The 23,053-nt window shown below is 43.0% G+C and overlaps 1 protein-coding gene across 1 annotated transcript in view; it reads right to left on the bottom strand.

Annotated features, from left to right (window-relative positions):
• The window catches only part of LOC132403490 (intestinal-type alkaline phosphatase 1-like), a 51,782-nt gene that overhangs the window by 10,622 nt on the left and 18,107 nt on the right, over nucleotides 1-23,053 (bottom strand). Inside the window, exons 5-9 of the mRNA XM_059986890.1 lie at nucleotides 21,042-21,211; nucleotides 5,663-5,797; nucleotides 5,495-5,564; nucleotides 1,504-1,638; nucleotides 660-851 (exon numbers count right to left, since the gene is read on the bottom strand). Of these exons, the coding sequence (XP_059842873.1) occupies nucleotides 660-851; nucleotides 1,504-1,638; nucleotides 5,495-5,564; nucleotides 5,663-5,797; nucleotides 21,042-21,211 (702 nt within the window). The remainder of the gene's footprint in view (nucleotides 1-659; nucleotides 852-1,503; nucleotides 1,639-5,494; nucleotides 5,565-5,662; nucleotides 5,798-21,041; nucleotides 21,212-23,053) is intronic.

The following is a 23,053-nucleotide window of genomic DNA, read 5'->3' as shown; positions in this document are numbered from 1 at the left end:
TTTACTGGAAAGAGAAATCAATATTCATACCATCAGGATGGAGGATTGCCAAATGGAATATAAGGCGTTGCTCCTCCACCCAAGATGGTGGCCTCATCATGGCACAAGAGGAGGCCATGGACTGACATGTGGAACAGGAATGGGAATCAGAATTAAAATGTTTGGCCACCGGAAAGTTCTGCTTTTGGCGGATGGAGCGGAGGTGATCCCCCAATTTATAACAGGTCTCACCTGCTAATTATGTGCAAAGATTGTACACACACCCTACCAAAGGTCATTGTAGAATCTTGTTACATGTTGTGCACAGAGGAAATTTCACATCTTTCTGTCAATGGTTTTTTTGTTCTTGTCAGAAATTAGTTATCATAACCCACAAAATATGTTATATGCTGGTAATGTTTTAGAATTATTATTTCTCATGTAACATTACAACATTCATAGAATTTTCGAGGGAAATTTGAATTCTTTTGTCAACTGAATTTTCAGATCTATTTTCCCATGCAATAGGGACTTCTATTTCCATGCAACAGGAGCTTAAATTTATCTAAACGTGATAAATATTTGAAGCTGCCTGTTAAGGGATTTATCCAACAAAATTCACTAATCTATGTTCAGTTCAGTCTTTCCTTTTCCAATGAGGCAACAAAAGTGTTACTCACCAAATATTGAATTGCCACGCAGAGTTTTTCCACCAAAACTAAAGACATGTGAATGATCTGCAGTTACAACAGTAAGGGTATCAGACTCTTTGGTCAAGATACCAGCTTTTTCAATAGCTTCATCAAATTTTACTGCTTCATTCAAGGCTTGCTTTGCCTTTCCATCATGATGTCCGTGGTCAATTCTCCCACTTAAAAAGAAGTATAATATTTTGTTGAAAGCACATGAACATGCAAACTTGGATACTACAGACAGACAAAATGGAGAGTCAGCTCCCTGCTCAGAAGGGAACTTTAGGTAACCAGTACAATTGTGATACTGCATAGAATTTACAACACAGAAGTTGTACATTCAACCTAATAGATCTGAGCTGGCATGGACACTTGTAAAATGGTCGATGTTGAGGAAAATTTACATAACAGGGAACTACTGAAAATGACATGTGGCACTTGGCTAGTCATGATCAGCTCTTCAAATTTCATTGAAAACTTACTGAAAAAATTGTTATATTATTGTTCACATCTAGATATGATCTTCTCTTTGTAAATTCAAATGCAGGGCTGCTATGGTGATAATAGGACAGTATTCCAAATCCCAACAAAAATGGCTGATAATTTGAAGAATAAAATGGAAAATTACATTTATACCCTCATCAATGATGCTAATCTTTCTTGCATTACCCAAAACACATATAAATCAATAGTGGTTAGTTCGCAGAATTTCAACAACTAGAATTTAGTCTTTCAAAAATTAGTTTCATAATGTGGAAATATCATTGGGTGAGTGATTCAAGGCCATAATTATAAACCTATTATCAAATAAAACAAAGGTTTAAATACTTATCTTCAACAAAAAGGAAAAATCCCTTTGGATTCTTACTGAGAATTTTAATGGCTTTTTCAGTCATTTCAACAATAGATGGATCCATTGTGTGATTTCGATTTAACTCAAATTTCATATCCTTGGGTTCAAACAAACCTTAAAAACAAAGTAAGTTATGTTGATTACTCATTGTTTAATAATCTTGAATATTCCATCTTTGAACTCACTTTACACCACACGCTGTCGGAGCAGTGCTGCCAAGATAATCAAGGACAAGACCCACCCAGCCAACACACTTTTGTCCCACTTCCCTCCGGGAGAAGGTTCAGGAGCATGAAGATTCATACGACCAGATTTGGGAACAGCTTCTTTCCAACTGTGATAAGACTTCTGAACAGATCCTGACCCGGATCTGGGCCGTACCTTCCAAATATCCGGACCTGACTTGCACTACCTTACTTTCACTTTTCTATTTTCTAATTATGGTTTATAATTTAAATTTTTATTATATTTATTTCAATTTGTACTTCAGGGAGTGTGAAGCGCAGAAGCAAATCTCACTGTGATGATTGTATGCTCTAGTATCAATTGTTTGGTGACAATAAAGTATAAAGAATATTCAAATTGTGTTATTAGCATATTTGGGGTTATTTATTGCGTTACCAGATTGAATAAGCATGAATAATTGATGTCACTAGATATGCATGTTTTTGGAATAAATGGATTTCTAAGAAAGTTCTGAACTGAGAAATTGCTGCTTTCTGATTTTTCTCTTATTTCCCTGAAGTGCTGAAACAATAGCATCTCAACTTTTCTTAAGAGAAGTTCAGCAGTCTCCCAACTCTCAAACGCAGCTGTTGGAAATAAAATTCACCAAAGTATAATTCACTACACAAACACTTGACTGGCAGACCACAGTTTGTGCAGCTCAGAGCTGTGTGTCAGACATGGCTACAAGCAGCACTGGGGCCCCACAGGGGACTGTATTGGCTCCCTTCCTGTTTACCCTGTATACCTCAGAATTTAGATACAACACAAAGTCATGTCATCTGCACAAATTCTCTGATGATTCAGCAATAGTTGGGAGTATAAAGGGAGGACGGGAGGATGAATACAGGGTCCTGGTGGAGGACTTTGTCAAATGGTGCAAGCTGAATCATCTGCAGCTCAACATCAGAAGACAAAGGAGATGGTGATGGACTTCAAGAAGGTTAAGCCTGAACTGCTCCCTGTTACCATTGATGGTGAGGACATGGACGTGGTGAGGTCCTACAAGTTCCTGAGGGTGCACCTGGATAACAGACTTGAGCAAAGCACAAATACAGAGGCTGTGTACATGAAGGGCCAGAGTTGTCTCTACTCCCTGAAGAGACTGTGGTCCTTTGAAGTATGGAGGCCTCTCCTATACATGTTCTACCAGTCTGTTGTCACCAGTACAATCTTCTATGCAGTGGTGTGCTGGGCATTGGCATGAATTCACGTGATGCCAGCAGGCTCAATAAACTGATTAGAAAGGCTGGCTCTGCTATAGGAGTCAAACTGGACAACATTGAAGGCTGTGGTAGAACAAAGGACCCTATGGAAAATCCTGGCAATTCTGTTTCTCACCCTCTGCATGCCACATTGGCTGAACAGAGGAGCATTTTTAGTGATAGGCTAAGCCAACTGTGCTGCCCCAAAGAACACTATGTGAGGTCAGTTTTACCCTCAGCCATCAGGGTCTATAGTGTCACCTCACCTGAAGGATTGTTTGGGGCCACAGGTGACGCGACACTTCACCTGCAAGTCTGTTGGGGTCATATATGGTGTTCTGTGCTCTTGATGTGGCCTCCTGTATATTGGTGAGACCCAACATAGATTGGGAGACCACTTTGCTGAGCATCTATGCTCCATCCACCAAAGCAAGTGGGATCTCCCAGTGGCCGTTCCCATTCTGATATGCCTATCCATGGCCTCCTCCACTGTCAGGATAAGGCCATACTCAGGTTGGAGGAACAACACTTTATATTCAATTTAGCTCACCTCAAACCTGATAGCATGAATATCAATTTCTGAAACTTCCAATAATGCCTCCACCCCCCCCCCCACACCTACTTCATCATTTTCATCTGTCGCTCTCTCATGTTATCTCCTTGCCCACCGATTTCTTCCCTCTGGTGCTCCTTCCCCACCCTTTCTTCCTTCTTCCATGACCTTCTGTTTCTTTCAGCAATCAACTTCCTAACTCTTTACTTCATTCCTCTCCCTCCAAGTTTCATCAATCACCTGGTGTTTCTCTCTCCCCTTCCCCACCTTTAAATCTACTCCTCAGCTTTCTTATTCCAGTCCTGCCGAGGGGTTTTGTCCTGAAATGTTGACTGTACTTTTTTCCATAGATGCTGCCCAGCCTGCTGAGATCCTGTAGCATTCTGTGTGTGCTACAGTAGATGCCATCTCCCTGCCCTACACTCAACTCTGGAGCACCTAGCCAGTAAAGACTCCTACTATGTTAGACTAGTGCTTATTGACTGCAGCCTTCAATTCTCTCATTCCAAGCAACTCATCTCCAAACTCTTGGACTTGGGACTCAATAAATCCCTTTACAACTGGATCTTTAACTTCCTGACACAGGCATCAACACCTCCTTCATGGTTATCCTCAACACTGAGTCCTCAGCTCCTATTCTATTCCCTGTACACTTACAAATGAGTGGCCATATTCCGCTCTCATGCCAGGCAGATGGTGGGCCACATCTTGGATAAAGATGAGTCGGACTACAGGAAGGAGATAGAGAGCCTGGCGACACGGTGTCATGACAATGAACCTTTTCACAATGTCAACAAAACAAAAGATCTGGTTGTTGACTTCAGGAAGGTGTGAGTGGTGCACATTCTCTTCTTTACATCAAAGATGCTGAGTCTGAAAAGGCTGAGAGCTTCAAATTTTCAGGAGTGAACTTCACCAATAGCAAGTCCTGGTCCAACTACATAGATACCACAGCCGAGGAAGCTCACCAATGCCTTTACTTCCTCAGGTTAAAGAGAGTTGACATGTCCCCTTTAACCTTCATCAGGTCTTATCAATGCTTCACTGAAACCATCCTTTCCAGACACATTGCTGGAAGGCAATCGCTCTGCTGGTGACTGCAGAGAATTGAGGACACAGCTCAGCCTATCAGAGACATGCATATCTCACTGCCTTAGTGAAACAGCCAGCAGAATCAAAGATTGTACCACCTCTCTCCCCCACCCACCACCTCCCGGACATTCTCTCTTCCCCCTCCCTTTGGTTAGATGATACTAAAGCCTGCAAGCCAGGCTCAAGGACTATTATAAGATTATTGAATAAATGATATGATGAACTCTTGCTCTCACAACCCACCTCATTATGACCTCACACCTTATTATCTACTTGCCATTTCTCTGTGAGTGTTATATATGAATGGTATGCAAGACAAACTATTCACTGTACATCGGTGCATGTGACAGTAATAAACAATCCTCTAATTGATCTTGCTTTAAGAGGTCAAGATTGTTGGGAAATCTTAAACACAAAAGATTCTGCAGTGGCTGGAAATCTTGAGAAACACACACAAAATGCCAAAGGAACCCAGCAGGTCAGGTGACATCTGTGGAGGAGAATAAACAGTCAGTGTTTCAGGCCAAGACCCTTAATCATGTGGGAAATCTGCTTGTCTAGGCTAAATGTATTTAGTGTAACAGTGGTGATTTTTTTCTCACTAATGGAACTTGCCCTTAACTGAGTCTGACTTTCATAAATAGTTCATTAATTGGAAAGAAAATTGTCATGTTCTGAAAGGGATGTGAAAGACATTAAATAAATACAAATCTTTCTTTCTTCCTTTGACATAACTTCACCAGAAGTTAATTAGTACCTGTCAATCTGTTACCATTCTCAAAGTGCATTTTTTAAAATTACTTTTGGGTTATGTCAAAAAAGAATCAACCCTAAAACAAAAATCTAAGTAGTGCTTCATAGCCTTCACAATGAATGGTCTGAAGGGACAACTCACCCATCAAATATTTGGTCTTTTGCACATCCACAGCATCAAACTCACTTTTGTTCCATACATACTTTGCATCCTGGAAGATAGTAAAGTGCAGTTCTTAAGAATTATCAACATAGACATTGACTAATACATTCAATGGAGTGAACAGTAGAGAATAATATCAGGAAGTACTTTTTTGCCTTTAAGCCACATGTCAATCAACATTTTTTTATCATTCCGTTCACCATTCTGCTCTGGATCATTTGGATATTCAGGATCAGGGGTTCCTTTTGGTGTCATGTATTTTCTTCCTCCTCCAAGTATGACCTGAAAAAATAAATATATTGTTCTTTTCAACAGGAAAGCCAAATAATACTCATATCCAGCAAACGAGGCATGTTCATAGACCATTTTCACCTCAAGGCAAGAAGGCCTCAAAGCAATAATAAGCAAATGCTTTGAGAGGCTGGTCAAGGACTACATCTGCAGCATGCTACCACCCACACTGAATCCCCTACATTTCGCCTACTGACACAACCAATTGACAGATGATGCAATAGCAACAGCTCTACACACCGTCCTTACACACCCGGAGAGGAATGATACTTATGTGAGAATGCTGTGCTTGGACTACAGTTCAGCACTTAATACCACTGTTCCATCCAGGCTCGACATGAAGCTCACCCTGCCTTGTGCAGCTGGATCTTGGAGTTTTGTCAGATCGCCAGCAGGTGGTAAGGATGGGCTCCCTCACCTCTGCCCCTCTGACCCTCAACACAGGAGCCCCCCAGGGAAGTGTACTAAGCCCCCTCCCTTACTCTCTGTATACCCTGAGTCACCACCCACAGCTCCAATCTGCTAATTAAATTTGCTAATGATACTACATTGATTGGCCTCATCTCAAATAATAATGAGGCAACCTACAGAGAAGAAGTCATCACCCTGTGTCAAAACAACCTCTCCCTCAATGTTGCAAAAAGAATGGAGCTGGTTGTGGACTACAGGAGGAACAGAAACAGGCTAGCCCCTATTGACATCAATAGATCTGGGATTGAGAGGGTGAACAGCTTTAACTTCTTCAGTATAAACATCACTGAGGACCTCACTTGGTCTGTACATACCAGCTGTGTGGTGAAAGCACAACAGCACCTCTTTCACCTCAGATGGTTGAAGAAGTTCGGCATGAGTCCCCAGATCCTAAGGACTTTCTACAGGGGGACAATTGACAGTATCCTGACTACTGCATCACTGACTGGTATGGGAACTGTACTTCCATTAATCACAGGACTCTGCAGAGAGTGGTGCAAACAGCCCAGCACATGTATAGTTGTGAACTTCCCACTATGCAGGGCATAGTGACAGGTGTGAAAAGAAGCCCAAAGTCACCCCAACCACAAACTGTTCCAGCTGCTACCATCTGGGAAACGGTACCGCAGCATTAAAGCCAGGACAAACAGGCTCCCAGACAGCTTCTTCCACCAGGCCATCAGACTGATTAATTCACACTGATACAACTGTATTTCTATGTTATATTGACTGTTCTGTTGTACACACTATTTATTACAAATTACTACAATTTGCACGTTGCACATTTAGACAGAGGTGTAACATAAAGATTTTTACACCTCACGTATGTGAAGGATGTAAGAAATAAAGCCAATTCAATTCAATTCATGGCCACAGGTTCAAATCCTACTTTGAAATGATCATTTGTTTAGGTTGACATTTGAGTACATAGATAGGGTAAAAAGGGTTCTCAAACTACAGGAAGGATGTGATTAAGTTACAGAAGGTGCAGAAATAAATTGTAAGGATATTTTGCCAGGACCGGAAGGTTTGAGTTATAAGACATGACTGGATTAGCTGCAACTTTTTCCCCTGGAACAAAGGAGGCTGAGGAATGATCTTATTGAGGTTTATAAAATCATGAGGGGCATCGGAAGTTAGAGACTACTTTTTTCCCCAGAGTAAGGCAGTCTAAAACTAAAAGGAGTAGGTATAGCAACACACACAAAATACTGGTGGAACACAGCAGGCCAGGCAGCATCTATAGGGAGAAACACTGTCGACGTTTCGGGCTGAGACCCTTCGTCAGGACTAACTGAAAGGAAAGATAGTAAGAGATTTGAAAGTAGGAGGGGGAGGGGGAAATGCGAAATGATAGGAGAAGACCGGAGTGGGTGGGATGAAGCTAAGAGATGGAAAGGTGATTGGCAAAAGGGATACAGAGCCGGAGGATCATGGGACGGGAGGCCTAGGGAGAAAGAAAGGGGGAGGGGAGCACCAAAGGGAGATGGAGAACAGGCAGAGTGATAGGCAGAAAGAGAGAGAAAAAAAAGGAGTGGGGGAAAAAACTAAATATATCAGGGATGGGGTAAGAAGGGGAGGAGGGGCATTAACGGAAGTTAGAGAAGTCAATGTTCATGCCATCAGGTTGGAGGCTACCCATCCGGTATATAAGGTGTTGTTCCTCCAACCTGAATGTGGCTTCATTTTGACAGTAGAGGAGGCCATGGATAGACACATCAGAATGGGAATGGGATGTGGAATTAAAATGTGTGGCCACTGGGAGATCCTGCTTTCTCTGGCGGACAGAGCGTAGGTGTTCAGCGAAACGGTCTCCCAGTCTGCGTCGGGTCTCACCAATATATAAAAGGCCACACCGGGAGCACCGGATGCAGTATACCACACCAGCCGACTCACAGGTGAAGTGTCGCCTCACCTGAAAGGACTGTCTGGGGCCCTGAATGTTGGTGAGGGAGGAAGTGTAAGGGCAGGTGTAGCACTTGTTCCGCTTACAAGGATAAGTGCCAGGAGGGAGATCGGTGGGAAGGGATGAGGGGGGGGACGAGTGGACAAGGGAGTCACGTAGGGAGTGATCCCTGTGGAAAGCAGAAAGAGGGGGGGAGGGAAAAATGTGTTTGGTAGAGGGATCCCGTTGGAGGTGGCGAAAGTTACGGAGAATTATACGTTGGATCTGGAGTCTGGGGGGATGGTAGGTGAGAACAAGGGGAATCCTATCCCGAGTGGGGTGGCGGGCGGATGGGGTGAGGGCAGATGTGTGGGAAATGGGAGAGATGCGTTTGAGAGCAGAGTTGATGGTGGAAGAATGGAAGCCCCTTTGTTTAAAAAAGGAAGACATCTCCTTCGTCCTGGAATGAAAAGCCTCATTCTGAGAGCAGATGCGGTGGAGACGGAGGAATTGTGAGAAGGGGATAGCATTTTTGCAAGAGACAGGGTGGGAAGAGGAATAGTCTAGGTAGCTGTGAGATTCTGTAGGCTTATAGTAGATATCAGTAGATAGGCCGTCTCCAGAGATGGAGACAGAAAGATCAAGAAAGGGGAGGGAGGTGTCAGAAATAGACCAGGTAAATTTGAGGGCAGGGTGAAAGTTGGAGGCAAAGTTAATGAAGTCAACGAGCTCAGCATACGTGCAGGAGGCAGCGCCAATGCAGTCGTCGATGTAGCGAAGGAAAAGAGGGGGACAGATACCCATACAGGCTTGGAACATGGACTGTTCCACAAAGCCAACAAAAAGGCAGGCATAACTGGGACCCATGCGGGTGCCCATGGCTATACCTTTGGTTTGGAGGAAGTGGGAGGAGCAAAAGGAGAAATTATTGAGAATAAGAACTAATTCCGCTAGATGGAGGAGAGTGGTGGTAGAGGGGAATTGGTTAGGTCTGGAATCCAAAAAGAAGTGGAGAGCTTTGAGACCTTCCTGGTGGGGGATGGAGGTATATAGGGACTGGACGTCCATGGTGAAAATAAGGCAGTGGGGGCCAGGGAACTTAAAATTATTGAAAAAATTCAAAGCGTGAGAAGTGTCAGGAACATAGGTGGGAAGGGATTGAACAAGGGGGGATAGAACAGTGTCAAGGTATGCAGAAATGAGTTCAGTGGGGCAGGAGCAAGCTGAGACAATGGGCCTATCTGGACAGGCAGGTTTGTGGGTAGGAGGTAGAAATGGGAAGTGCGGTGTGTGGGAACTATGAGGAAATAGGTATAGTATGAGTGGGTAAAGATCTAAAGGGGCCAGTCTTTCAAATACAAAGTAGTAGTGCGATCACTTGAGTAAGATGTTCTCTTGAGGGGTTGCCAATCGGTAGGTCCTCAGGTGGCTGCAGAGGTCAGTCTGAGATCCACATATTCTGGTGCAGTGTGGGCACGAGTAAGTGGAGATTGTGGTTAACGGTTGGGTCTTTTGGTTGTTCATTCTCTCCTTTTGTAGCTGCTGCTTGTTCTTGGAGGTCATGTAGTGCAGCTCCCTCTTGAACAGATTTCCTCCAGGTGCATCTATTGAGTGAAATGTCTTCCCAGCTTTTAGATGTAATCTGAATATCTTCAGACTGATTTTGATTTCATCTTTGAAGTGTTTCCTTTGCCCTCCAGGGGCTCGCCGAAGTTCCTTCAACAGAGAGTAAGGGATCTGTCTGGGGAGACGTGAGCTAGGCATCCCTATGCCACGAGTTGTTTTGCTTTATCATGGAGGAAATACTGTTCATGTTGGCCTTCTCCAGTATGCTTGTGTTAGTGTGTTCGTCCTTCCAGCGGATCCCTAAAATCTTTCATAATGGTCTTTGTTGTTATTGTTCCAGGGCTTTCATTTGTTGTCTACTGTAGGTGGTCCATGATTCAGCTCTATTCATGGAAGCTTTGTTTGAACCTGTAGATCACAGGTTGGCACTCAATGGTGACTCCTTCATGTTCATTGACAAATACAGCTTAATCTCTGTATTTTACATCTCTCTTTTTCCTTTTCTGGGTGGATAGGGTTCAGTTGAAGATCTTGACCTGGAATTACTCTTGGACTTTGGTTCTTTGCGGAGGTGAGACCCTCTCCCAGGGGCTCATGACCTACTACTTCCCGATATCCGGGGAGGTGGTCTAGAGGATGACCATGCTTCGGAGTTCCGAGGTTTTGTGGTCCTGCGGATGGGCTGATTCTAAGCTTCCAACTGAAAGCTGCGGGAGAAAGTGGAACATCGGGACAGTGGATCAGCTGTACTTGGCAAGTTGCACTCTCTCTCATTGGTCGAGGAGATAGTGTTGCCGATTCTCTGAGTGGAGAATGTGAGAGAATAAAAGCAGCACAATAGACTTCTAACAACATAAATCAGCAAATTGGTTTGTTATGTCTCCCCTCTCGCTGAGAAGGGAATGCCGTTTTTCCCCTTTATTAGGGAGAGAGAGCGAGCCTGTGACATGTTGAACTGTAGGGTGAGTGATTAGTTTTTGACGTATTGCAGATCATGACCTTTTTTGGGGTCTTGCTATTGCTTGCTTGGTAGATGGAGGGTGCTGATGCTTTTTTGTGGAAGTGGGTGGGGGTGGGGAAGGGTCGTTGCTTTGCTGTTGCTTGTACGTGGGGAGCAGAGTAGGGGGGAGCTTTGGGTTCTAATGTTTTTACTGTCACTCATGCTTTGGGGCACTCTTCTGTTTTCGTGGATGTCTGTGAAGAAAAATAATTTCAGGATGTATATTGTATACGTTTCTCTGATATTAAATGGAACTATTGAACAGTCTTCAAAGACTCTTTTCCCTAATCTTGCATAGGCTCCATTAACACTGCTCGGGCAGAGTCAATGTCTGCTTTTGAGGAGAGAATGGTGTCAAGATTGGGAGTGTGATCTATATTTTCAAGGGTGATATTGTCAACTTTTACAGAGGGCTGGATAAATAGCTGATACAGGTCATCTGTCCTTTTTTATATTCAAAGCAAGACTGAGGGCTCTATGTGCCTTGACAAAGAAATTCAGGATACATTGGAGACCTTCTCCAGAGTGTGTTGTGATGGTCACAACATCTCCAGCATCTGCACATTTTCTCTTGTTTGTGTGCTTTGGTGGTGTCATCATCCACATTCTGAAGCTCCACAGTAGTGGTGGTGCTGACCTTGTTCTTGCCATTGAACTGGTTGACATTGAAAAGCCTGTTGTCCATTCTATACACGATTGGGATTCCCTGTGGTAGGTCCTGGCCAATGAGGTGAAGAATGTAACAAAGATGGCAGATAGGGTGGGGGCAACGATGTAGGCCCGTTTGACTCCAGTCTTGACAGTGAAGGGTTCAGATTCATCAGCACTGTTGCTGTGTACTGTGGCTGACATGCCATCATGCAGTAACCTCAGTTTTCATTAGTACTTGTCAGGGCAGTTATGCCTTGATAGTATACGCCGGAGATCTTGGTGGTCTACTGTGTCAAATGCCGTTGTCAAACCTATGAAAGCCAGGTACAAGGGTTGCCTTTCTTCACGGCATTTTACCTGTAATTGGAATGCTGTGACGATGATGTCTGTAGTACTGTAGAGGGGTGGAAGGAAATACTTCTTCAGATACCGGACAGAGTCAGTTGCAAACACTTTAGACTGTTGTTGACAAGAGGGAGATGCCTCTGTAAATGCCACAGTCTGCCTTGTCTCCCTTTTTAACTAAGCCCCTATTAGAGCATCCCTAAGCTCTGAGTGCAGGAGAGCTGGTCTACTGTCCATCAGGATCTCTGCTGGGAACCAGAGGCTTGGTAGCTTTTCAGGCTACTGATGGCAACCTTTCATTCTGGGAGATTTCTCCATGTCGCCTCTCACAGGCGTCTGAAGGATTTGGTGAGTAACCTCTACTTCAGCAGTGCTATCGTGGTTGAGAAGTACTTGAAAGTGTTCTCTCTACTCACCATTGATACCCTCCTGATCCTTTAGCAAGTTCTTTCCATCCATTGAGAACAGGGGGTTAAATCCAAAGTAACTGGGACCATAGACTGCTTTGGTAGTGCAGAAGAAGCCTCTCCTGTCACCAGAGTCTGCCAGGCTCTGAAGTTCCAGGGCTTTCTCAGTCCACCAAAAACTCTTTGGCTCCCTCACCTGTGCTGGACATCTGCTTTGTCTCTGGAGTAAGCTTTGACCTTGCTGCTGATGTCATTCTGCCAGATACAAAAGGTCTTCCTTTTCTTGGAGATAAATCATCAAACCAATCCTGATGTTTTCTGGACGTACCCAAAAGGATGGTGGGTATATGGATTATGTTACATAATATTTAAAAGACATTTAGATGGGCACACAGATAGCATAGTTTGACACTTTGGTCAGCATGAAAGAGCTGGGCCAAAGAGTCCATGTTGCACAACTTCGGCTGTAGCTTTCAGTTAATAAAAGAGGACAAATCCTCCCTGACACAAGCATTTCTGCAGACTCTGGTAATCTTGAACAACACACACAAAAAAGCGGAGGAACTCAGCAAGAGGAGTCTCGGCCCAAAATATCAAATGTTTATTCCCCTCCAGGAATTCCCCCTGGCCTTGGTCGAAGGCACTTCTTCAGGTAGAGCCTAAAACATGTGAACTCGATTCATTTTGCACTCATTGTGCAATATTCAGTCTTGCAAACAGGTCTAATTTTACTTGCAGGATCTTCCTTTGTGCAATTAGCTGCCATACTTGAGAATCTTAAACAAGAGAAAATCTGCAGATGCTGGAAATCCAAGCAACACACACAAAATGCTGGAGGAACTCAGCAGCCCAGGCAGCATCTATGGAAAAGAGAACAGTCGACATTTTGGGTCGAGACCCTTCAGCAGGACTGGAGAACAAGATGAGAATTCAGAGTAAGGGGAGGGGAGGAAAAAATACAAGGTGGCAGGTGATAGGTGAAACCGGGAGGGGAAGGGATGAAGTAAAGAGCTGGGAAGTTGATTGGTGAAAGAGATACAGGGCTGGAGAAAGGGGAGTCTGATAGTAGAGAACAGATGGCCATGGAAGAAGAAAAGGGGGAGGGAGGGAGGGGCCGGTAAGGTAAGAGGGGGAATGGTGTAGGAGGGAATGGGGAATGGTGTAGAAGACGGAGAGGGCACCACCAGAAGTTTGAGAAACTGATGTTCATACCATCAGGTTGGAGGCTACCCAGCCGGTATATAAGGTGTTGCTCCTCCAACCTGAACGCGGCCTCAATCATGACAGTAGAGGAGACCGTGGACTGACATGTCAGAATAATAATCGGAAGTGTCATTAAAATGGGTGACCACTGGGAGGTGCTGCTCTTTCAAGCAAGGTTCTTGGTGAAGCAGTCTCCCAATCTGCATCGGTTCTCACCGATATAGGAGTCCACACCAGGAGCACTGGACGTAGTATATGACCCAACAGGCTCTCGGGTGAACTGTCACTTCACCTGGAAGGACTGTTTGGGGCCCTGAATGGTCGTGAGGGAGGAAGGTGTAGGAATAAGTGTAGCTCTTGTTCTGCTTGCAAGGGTAAGTGCCAGGAGGGAGATTAGTGGGGAGGGACAAATGGACAAGGGAGTTGCCTCAGGGGTGATCCCGACAGAAAGTGAAAAGTGGGGGGAGGAAAAGATGTGCTTGGTGGAGATGGTGGAAGTTACGGAGAATTATGTGCTGGACCCAGAGGCTGGTGGGGTGGTAGGTGAGGACAAGAGGAACCCTATCCCTGGTGGGTTGGCTCTAAGATGGAGTGAGGACAGGCAAATGCAAAATGGAAGAGATGCAATTAAAGGAAGCATTGATGTTGGAGGAAGGGAAGCCCTTTCTTTGAAGAAGGAAGACATCTCTAGTTCTGGAATGAAAAGTCTCATGCTGAGAGCAGATGCGACAGAGATTCAGGAATTGAGAGAAGGGGATGGCATGTTTACAAATAACATTGTGGGAGAGTCCAGGTAGCTGTGAGAGTCTGTGGGTATATAAAAGATATCAGTAGATAAGCCGTCTTCAGAGATGGAGACAGGGAGATCGAGAAAGGTGAGGCGGAGTCAGAAATGGATCAGGTAAATTTGAGGGCAAGGTGGAAGTCGGAGGAAAGTTGATGAAGTTGATAAGCTCTGCATGGGTGATGGAAGCAGCACCAATGCAGTTGTCAACGTAGTGTAGGAACAATTGGGTAGTGATACCAGTGTAGGTTTGGAATATACTGTTCCACATAACAGACAAACAGGCAGGCATAACTGGGACCCATGCGAGTGCCTGTGGCTATATGAGACTTCTCATTCTAGATCAGGATGGGGCTTTTCATTTCAGCATGTAGGTGCGGATATTTAAGGCAGAGGTCGATGGATTCTTGATGGGTCAGGGCATGAAGGGATACGGGGCAAAGACAGGAGACTGGGGCTGAGAGGAAAATTGGATCGGCATGATGAAATGTTGGAGCAGACTCAATGGGCCAAATGGCCTAATTCTGCCCCTGTGTCTTATGGTGTTGTGGTGTGTATCAGTCATGGTTCTGAAGGCAGTTTCCCTGGATTGGAATTGTACAGTCGAGACTGGACGTGATTTCAGGGCTGCTGGAATGTGGGGTTGGGGTTGTTCATGGTGATAAGGTTCCAGTGTTTCTACTCCATTTGGATTCATCTATAACTGCTGTGGATTTAAGTGTGGATATCAGTGAAGCTCACATTTCTATAAAATAGTTTTATTACATCCCCATGAAATCAGATGGAGTAGGAATATTTAACTGAGTTCCCCAACTGATTTGAACCCCACCCTAAAGCATGATGCCACTGCTTGCCTCCCTGCAGTCATGGTTTGGTTAGAAAGTTGAATTCTAGGGTCTTTTGTACATAGCAGGTGGTTGCAATTACGTCTTTTACTTGTGTAGAGGACAAACATATATCCTCAACACTTGCTGGGCCAAGTGATTTAGTTCCAAGTAATACTAACTGATCAAATCCAGATTACAGAACTTGCAAGAGTCAAAGGATTGTGTGTGAATTTCTGCAGAGACTGAAAATTGAACTCTTTCTTATGGTTTAGAGTCCAACAAACACATTAGTTTTTTCTAATGTGGTCTCAAGGAACCGGAATAAAAGTGTACTTAGTGTTAATTGCAAGTGAAATGGTCGAGTTTTTTTTTTCTTATTTTCTCTGTCAGTCATTTTGTTTGTATTTCTCTAAATGTTTACAGCACAATAAAAGATTATATTTAACAATTTCTGAGAGTACAAATGCAATCTTCCAATTTAATGGTACATTTACTGCTTCCTGAGTGGAAATGAGGGAACATAGTGAAAGGCACAAAACCCGCAAAAGCGTTTCTGAGTGTTGGAGACTGAGAGATCTGTTGGTTGTGGTGTTTTGTAAATGTTAAAACTGGAGAAATTTTAAGGATCTTTGTTTCATGGAAATGCACTGAAGGATCAGGAAATGGGTCCAGAAGAATAAAAGGCACAGATATCAAATTTCTATGCCTCACATTATACCACCAAAATCATATTTCCTGAAGAAGAAATTTGCAACTGATTGAATGAAAACCTTTTTAATTACATAGTCAAAACATTAATTCTCAATATTAAATATAGTTACTTGGGTAGAAACCACATCTAAATAAATCCACAAAGTTTAGCACAGCTATATCTTAATAGTCTGAGCAATGAAAAATAAGAAGTTTGTAACATAATATTGTGTACTCCTATTGGATGACAGAACTAACCAATGTTAAGACTGTATATTTATGATATTATGGATCTTGTGTTTATTTCACAGATGATAGTTCAACCCATCGTACTTGGCAAATTGAAAACACAACCTTGCTATATTTATATTGTAACTTTAGACAAAAAAGTAATTTTATTTTGTTATGATGTAAATTACTTAATTATCACACTTTGAGATTACACTAATTGTGCCATCTACAATATTAGACTACGTCCACACTAGACCAGATAATTTTGAAAACGCCGGTTTTGTGTAAAAACGATAGGCGTCCACTCTATGCATTTTTTAAAATACCTCTATCCACATTGAAACGGAGATTTTGCTGAATCTCCTCCTACTGCACATGCGCAGGACACATCTACTGAAAACAAGCAACATGTTTGGTGTCAAATCTCGCCGTAAAAGTGTGTGTTTGTGTAGTTACAGACTAGAAAAACTTAAAACGACGGACAGCTGTTGGCTCTCATGCAGGAGAACTTAAAAGTAAAAAAAAACAAACACTGGAGAGTATGGAGGCAACCGATAGGGAGTTCACGGACCGATTGACCCGACTGACAACAAACATTGAAAAAATGACTATGTTACATGAATAAAGCACCTTGTTAAATGTGTAAAACATGCCTGCATCAGTGTTATCTTGTACTTCCATACCATGTTACATTAGGCTGTTACACATCTATTGTCAGAGAAGTACTTGCATAAATAGGTAAACCATACCAGCATACCAGCAAGGACAGAAAACAGGGCAAAGTGAGTATACTTATTTATTCAGTAAGTTATGGGTCAAAGTATTTGGTGGGTACATTTCTAACTCTTCTGGCTTCAGTCTTGTTGCTGTTTGTTCTGAAATAGTTAGGTTGTGTTCAAGAAAACAATGAAATGGCGCGCTGCCGTCACCATCTGTTCCTGCACGTCATGCCAGTGTTTTCAGATTTCTCCGGTTACCCCATCCACACTGAGTTGCCCGAGCAGCGTTTTTAAAAATACCCACCCTGGAAAGAGTTTCTGAAAAGCTCCGGTTTCAGGGGACGAAAACACCGTTTTAGTGTGAACAGAGGGTAAAAACAAAGAGAAAAAGCTTCGGTTACGGATTTATCTGGTGTAGTGTGGACGTAGCCTTAGATAAAGCAGTGTGAATATTTTATTGCTTGGTCAATAAAATATTTTATTGTGGATTTATTGCTCTGCAAAAGGGAACTAAATTATGTGTTGTTTTGTAGACCTGCACTATTGATCTGGTTGAGTAATTAAATCTCATTTGGACTTGATTCTGAAATAAACCACAGCAGAGTTCCCCACAAAATTCCAGACTTGGATGGTGAAGCCCTTCCTTTATTATTTGCCTTTTTAATATTTGGAGATTTGGGAGTGTGGGAGAAATTTCATCTAATACATTTTAGCTCAGATTTTCAAAATATTAGTATTCATTCCAATAGTTAACAGAAGCTCAACTCATCTTATTATTCTTTTACTTCAAAGAAATTTAGTACCTACGTGAAAAAATTGTTTTTTTTTGAAAAGACCAGGTCCTAACTAGTTCTATTACATCCAAGGCACCAAGATGAAAGTTTGCCTTATGAAGAAACATGGAAAAATTGCATCAAGCAACACACACAAAATGCTGGTGGAACACAGCAGGCCAGGCAGCATCTATGAGGAGAAGCGCTGTCGACGTTTCGGGCCGAGACCCTTCGTCAGGACTAACCGAAAGGAAAGATAGTAAGAGATTTGAAAGTAGTGGGGGGACAGACATAAGGAGAAGATGCAAGCCATCAGTAGTCAGGATTGACTCTGGAATGGTGGCACTATCAGGCTGCAGCTCTGCCAGTTGTACCACTATACCATCCTCTCTCAGTCGGAGAGTGCTAATATTAGCAATGCCCTAATTAAATCATCATATTAGAATTGGTACATTGACCGAGAGGAGCAAGTCATAAAAGGGAGTAGGCTACTTGTGAAATGATTTATAAAAAGGAGCAAGTGGCAATAAACTTTTAAACTGTGGTAGATTAGTTACTGATAGTGCATGTCACAGATTTGGTGAGGAGGTTTTCCACAGTTATTCTCATGACAAATCCAGAGAGAGAATAGTTTTGTTTATTGAAATGGAAACAAATTTCATTAAAAGGAAATTGCTTGAGATCTGGATACACAAAGCTTTTCCTGGATTACATTATAATAATTAATTCTGTAGAAGAATAAGCAATTTTATATTTTTACTACTGGTAGTTAATCTGCTTCTTTCTTATCTATCCCTATTTATGTTGCACTTTTATAGACAGGTTAAGAAGTTGAGTTGAATGATGTTAGAAGTAACTGATTCAAGTTATTAAATTTTATCCATTGTTATCTGTATTAAGGTACAGGAAATAGTGTAGCTTAATGGTTATGTTACTCTAACTGGCTGCCCAACCTCTGGACCAAGGGCATCAATTTGAACCTTGCCATGGCAGCTGGTTGAACTTAAATGCAAGTAACTAGATAATAACCTAGGACCTTTTAAAAACTAGCTGCAGGAAGGGTCACCATGAACCCACTGGATTATTCTGAGCCCCACCTGATCCCCGAATATCTTTCAGAATTTGACTATTTAGGACCATATGACAAATACACCATTACAATATCTGTAATAGGCACATTCCAGTAATTAATTTGCTAGTGTACTCTTCCAAGTGTGAGATTATGGCTTCTTAAAACCATAAGATAAGATAAGCTTTATTTGTCACATGCACATTGAAACACTGAAATGGACTGCAAAATTCCTGATTTTGTGTCAGTGATCAACACGGTGCTGGGAGCAGCTCACAAGTGTTACCATGCTTCTGGGACCAACATAGCATGCTCACACCTTACTAACCCTAATCCATATTTCTTTGGAATGGAGGAGGAAAGCCACTCACTCAAAGCATGGTAACACTTGGGAGCTGCACCCAGCATATCCCTCAGACTGTGTTGATCACCGACACAAAATCGGGAATTTTGCACACAAACTCCTTACCGGCAGCAGTGGCAATCAAACCCAAACCGGTGATCGCAGGAGCTGTAAAGAAATTGTGCTAACTACCACACTATGGTGCCAACTCAGGAGTAACCAACTGGCCTCCATGCTGCAGGACTGCTTCGATGACCTCAACTGGAATGAATGCCTTCCATGATGAGGGTGTCTCCAAGTTCACTGATGGAGTCACGTGCTTCATCCGGAAGTGCAATGACGATGTTGTCCCCCAGAGGTGGGTCAGGGTCTTCCTGAATCAGAACCCCTGGATCAATAGTTACAGCGTGATATTGAGCTTACATCGCTGGAGATCAACTCGAGCTCAAGAAAGGCAGCTGTGATCTGTGCAAGGCTGTCAAAGCTGCGAAACAACAATATAGGGAGAAGATTGAGCCAAGATTCACAATGAGTAGCACACACGACTTGTGGCGAGGGCTGCATACCATTGCAGACTTCAAAGCCAAACGTGGTGGTGCCTCTCTCCCAGATGAGCTCAATCGCTTTTATGCTCAGTTTGATGTCGCTAACTCTGAGCCTCCGAGGAAAGCCACTGCTACAATCTGCAACCCGGTCATCTCTGAGGCTGAGGTATGCAGATGTTTCCAACGAGTGAACAGTCACGAGTCTGTGGGACTGGAGGCATCCCAGGGTGAGTACTCAGGATGTACACAGCACAACTGGCAGGTGTGTTTACTGATATTTTTAATCTCTCCCTCTCCCAGTGTAGGGGACCCTCCTGCTTCAAATTATCCATCATTGTCCCTGTACGAAAAAAGACCAAGGTAGCATGCCTGAACGACTGGCGTCCTGTCACACTCTGCTCAATATCAAGCAAGTGCTTTGAGAGGCTGGTCAAGGACTACATCTGCAGCTTGCTACCACCCAGACTGAACCCCCTACAATTCACCTACCGACACAACCGATTGACAAACGATGCAATAGCCACTGCTCTACACACCGTCCTTACACACCTGGAGAAGAATGATGCTTATGTGAGAATGCTTTTCCTGGACTACAGTTCAGCATTCAACACTATAGTTCCATCCAGGCTCGACAACAAGCTGAGAGACCTCGGCCTTGACCCTGGTTGTGAAGCTGGATCCTGGATTTCCTGTCAGATTGCCAGCAGGTGGTAATAGTGGGCTCCCTCACCTCCAACCCTCTGACTCTCAATACAGGAGCCCCTCAAGGCTGAGTTCTGAGTTCCCTCCTCTACTCCCTGTATATCCATGACTGTATCACCACCCACAGCTCCAATCTGCTAATTAAATTTGCCGATGACACTACATTGATTGGCCTGATCTCAAACAACAACGAGGTGGCCTACAGGGAAGAAGTCATCACCCTGACACAGTGCTGTCAAGAAAACAACCTCTCCCTCAATGTCGCAAAAACAAAGGAGCTGCTTGTGGATTACAGGAGAAATGGAGATGGCTTAACCGCTATTCACATCAATGGATCTGGGGTTGGGAGGATAAACAGCTTCAAGTTCCTCGGCATCCACATCACCGAGGACCTCACGTGGTCTGTACACACCAGCGGTGTGGTGAAAAAGGCACAACAGCACCTCTTTCATCTCTGATGGTTGAGGAAGTTTGATATGGGGCCCCAAGTCCTAAGAACTTTCTACAAGGGCACAATTGAGAGTATCCTGACTGGCTGCATCACTGCCTGGTATGGGAACTGTATTTCCCTCAATCACAGGACCTGCGGAGAGTGGTGCGGACAGCCCAGCGCATCTGCAGTTGTGAATTTCCCATGATTCAGGATATTTACAAAGACAGATGTGTAAAAAGGGCCCGAAGGATCACTGGAGACCCAAACCATCCCAACCGCAATCTATTCCAGCTGCTACCATCTGGAAAGTGGTACTGCAGCATAAAAGCCAGGACCAACAGTCTCTGGGACAGCTTCCACAAGGCCATCAGACTGATGAACACACTGATTTGAGTGTACTCTACAATATGTTACATTGACTGTTTTATTTATTATAAATTACTATGTTTGCACATTGCACATTTAGATGGAGATGTAACATAAGATTTTTATTCATGTATGTGAAGGATGTAAGAAATAAAATCAATTCAATTCAATTACGAAAAAACAAAGGGATTTGACTAACCTTTGGAACAAAGAAATAAAACTTACATCAATATCTGTGTTACTTATCAGCTGTAAAGCAATATCTTTGCAGACATCAACAGCATCAGGTGGCAAAGCGGCATCACTATACCAGTTTCTGTCCGCAACATGGGCATAGGTAGCAGCTGGGGAAGCGTGCTGAACTCGAGTTGTTGTCACAATGCCGACTGACTTTCCTGAACAAGTGAACATTTAACCATTAGTCATCATGAATAAAAAGCAGTGTAGAGAAAACAACATGAAGATGGTTCTTTCCATAAATCAGATCTAGAGACCATAAATTCAAGACAGTTACCGATAAGTCCAATTGGGAGATAAGAAGGAATGGGCCAGATTCCCAACTTATTGTCCAGTAATATCATTCTACCCCATCGGCCCTATCTTACACCCACACAATGCTGGGCCAGAGGTAGAAATTCAATCCTGCTGGATAATTGCCCTGCTGCCAGTCCAGAGCAGCAACTGAAGTAGTGAGAGTTGGGATGGGGGCTGGACAGGTTCTTCCACTGTAAAACCCATACTGTTTTAATTACGTTTAGGCATATTTTGAAGCTAGTAAATTGAAGACAATAATTTAAAAATTACTAACAATTTTCAAGATATTGTAAATGACAAATACTGAAAAAATATATCATTGAAACATCATATGAAAGCAAGTAATTGAAATGAAATCCTTCACAGGCCCTTTTTGCCTCCTAATCTGAAATCAAGGGAATCACAGATAATGGCACTGGGCAAGAGAAGCAATATTTTGACTCCCAGTGTAAATGCAATGGAGTCTCAGTAAGGCAGGGCTCTGGAGAGAAAAGACGTCTGAAAGATTGAAACTCCTGCATTTGTTGCTGGAGTTCTGATTTTCAAACGTCAGCATTTCCAATTAAAGTCATTGATAAGAGCCAGGAAAATCTGGTCCAATTTCCAGATTCAGAGAGTGGTTAGATTGGAAATTGCTGCCACAGGCAATTAGTTATATAGCACCTTTCATGACTTCACCATATCCTGAATAACCTACTACAAGGCAATGCAATACTTTTGCAATCCAGTTATTATTACACATGGGAGACGTGGCAAGAGATATCACCTGTAAGGCTGGGCCACTGATTTAATGATTACCTTTGAAAGATTATATTCATTAATCTCACTCAAAGCTAATTACCTACATCACAACTACACCAGGAAGTCCTGGTTTAAGTTTCAACATCTTTGCAACACACTTACCCAACCCAATCCCTCACCCCCATCATCTTGACATTCTGTCCAACAGATCTCCTTTCCTTTTTGCACTCCCTAACATCCTGCTGTTGTGTTTTTTACCCCGAGGCTAACCATGGCCTGAAGAGCACCACTTAAATGAAGTTCAGCATAAAAAATGAAGCATCAATGTTTTAAATGTTTTATGCTCTGTATACACAACTAATAAGAAAGAGTAATTTTTATTTATTTATTTAGAGATAGCGTGCAGAACAATGAGCCACACTGAGCAATGAGCAGCTTACCCTATGTAATGCTAACCAAATCACAGGACAATTTACAATGGCCGGTTAACCTATTGGCAATCTGTCTTTGCATTGTGGGAGGAAACCGGAGCACCTGGAGCAAACTCACAAGCTTACGGGGAGAATGTACAACTTCTTCCAGACGGTGCTGGAATTGAACTCTGACCACGGAGCTGTAATAGTGTCACGCTAACCGCTATGCCACTGTGGTATACAAAATAAAGTTTAAATTTAACAAGTAATTGAGAAAAAAGTACATAGCTTGGAATCTGTTCACACTTCCACATTTGATCTTGGAAATTAGGTGATCCGTTGCAAAACTGGGCAACACTGCTTTGGTTATGATGCTAAATGCAAGGGAAAGCCTATTGGTGGTAAATATTCCTGGATACTTCTGGTGCCTAAGACCCTTTGAATTTGTTAAGACATACTATTCAGATGAATGCCCCCCCCCCCCACCCCATCGTAGTGAAAGAGTTGTAGTTTGCACAGGGAACATTCAGCTGAATACTTGTCTGTTAG

The sequence above is a fragment of the Hypanus sabinus genome, chromosome 2 (genome assembly GCF_030144855.1).
Source record: "Hypanus sabinus isolate sHypSab1 chromosome 2, sHypSab1.hap1, whole genome shotgun sequence".
Taxonomy (NCBI): Eukaryota; Metazoa; Chordata; class Chondrichthyes; order Myliobatiformes; family Dasyatidae; genus Hypanus; species Hypanus sabinus.
The sequence above is the reverse complement of the archived record's forward strand: the minus strand, read 5'-3'. Positions and strand labels throughout refer to the sequence as shown.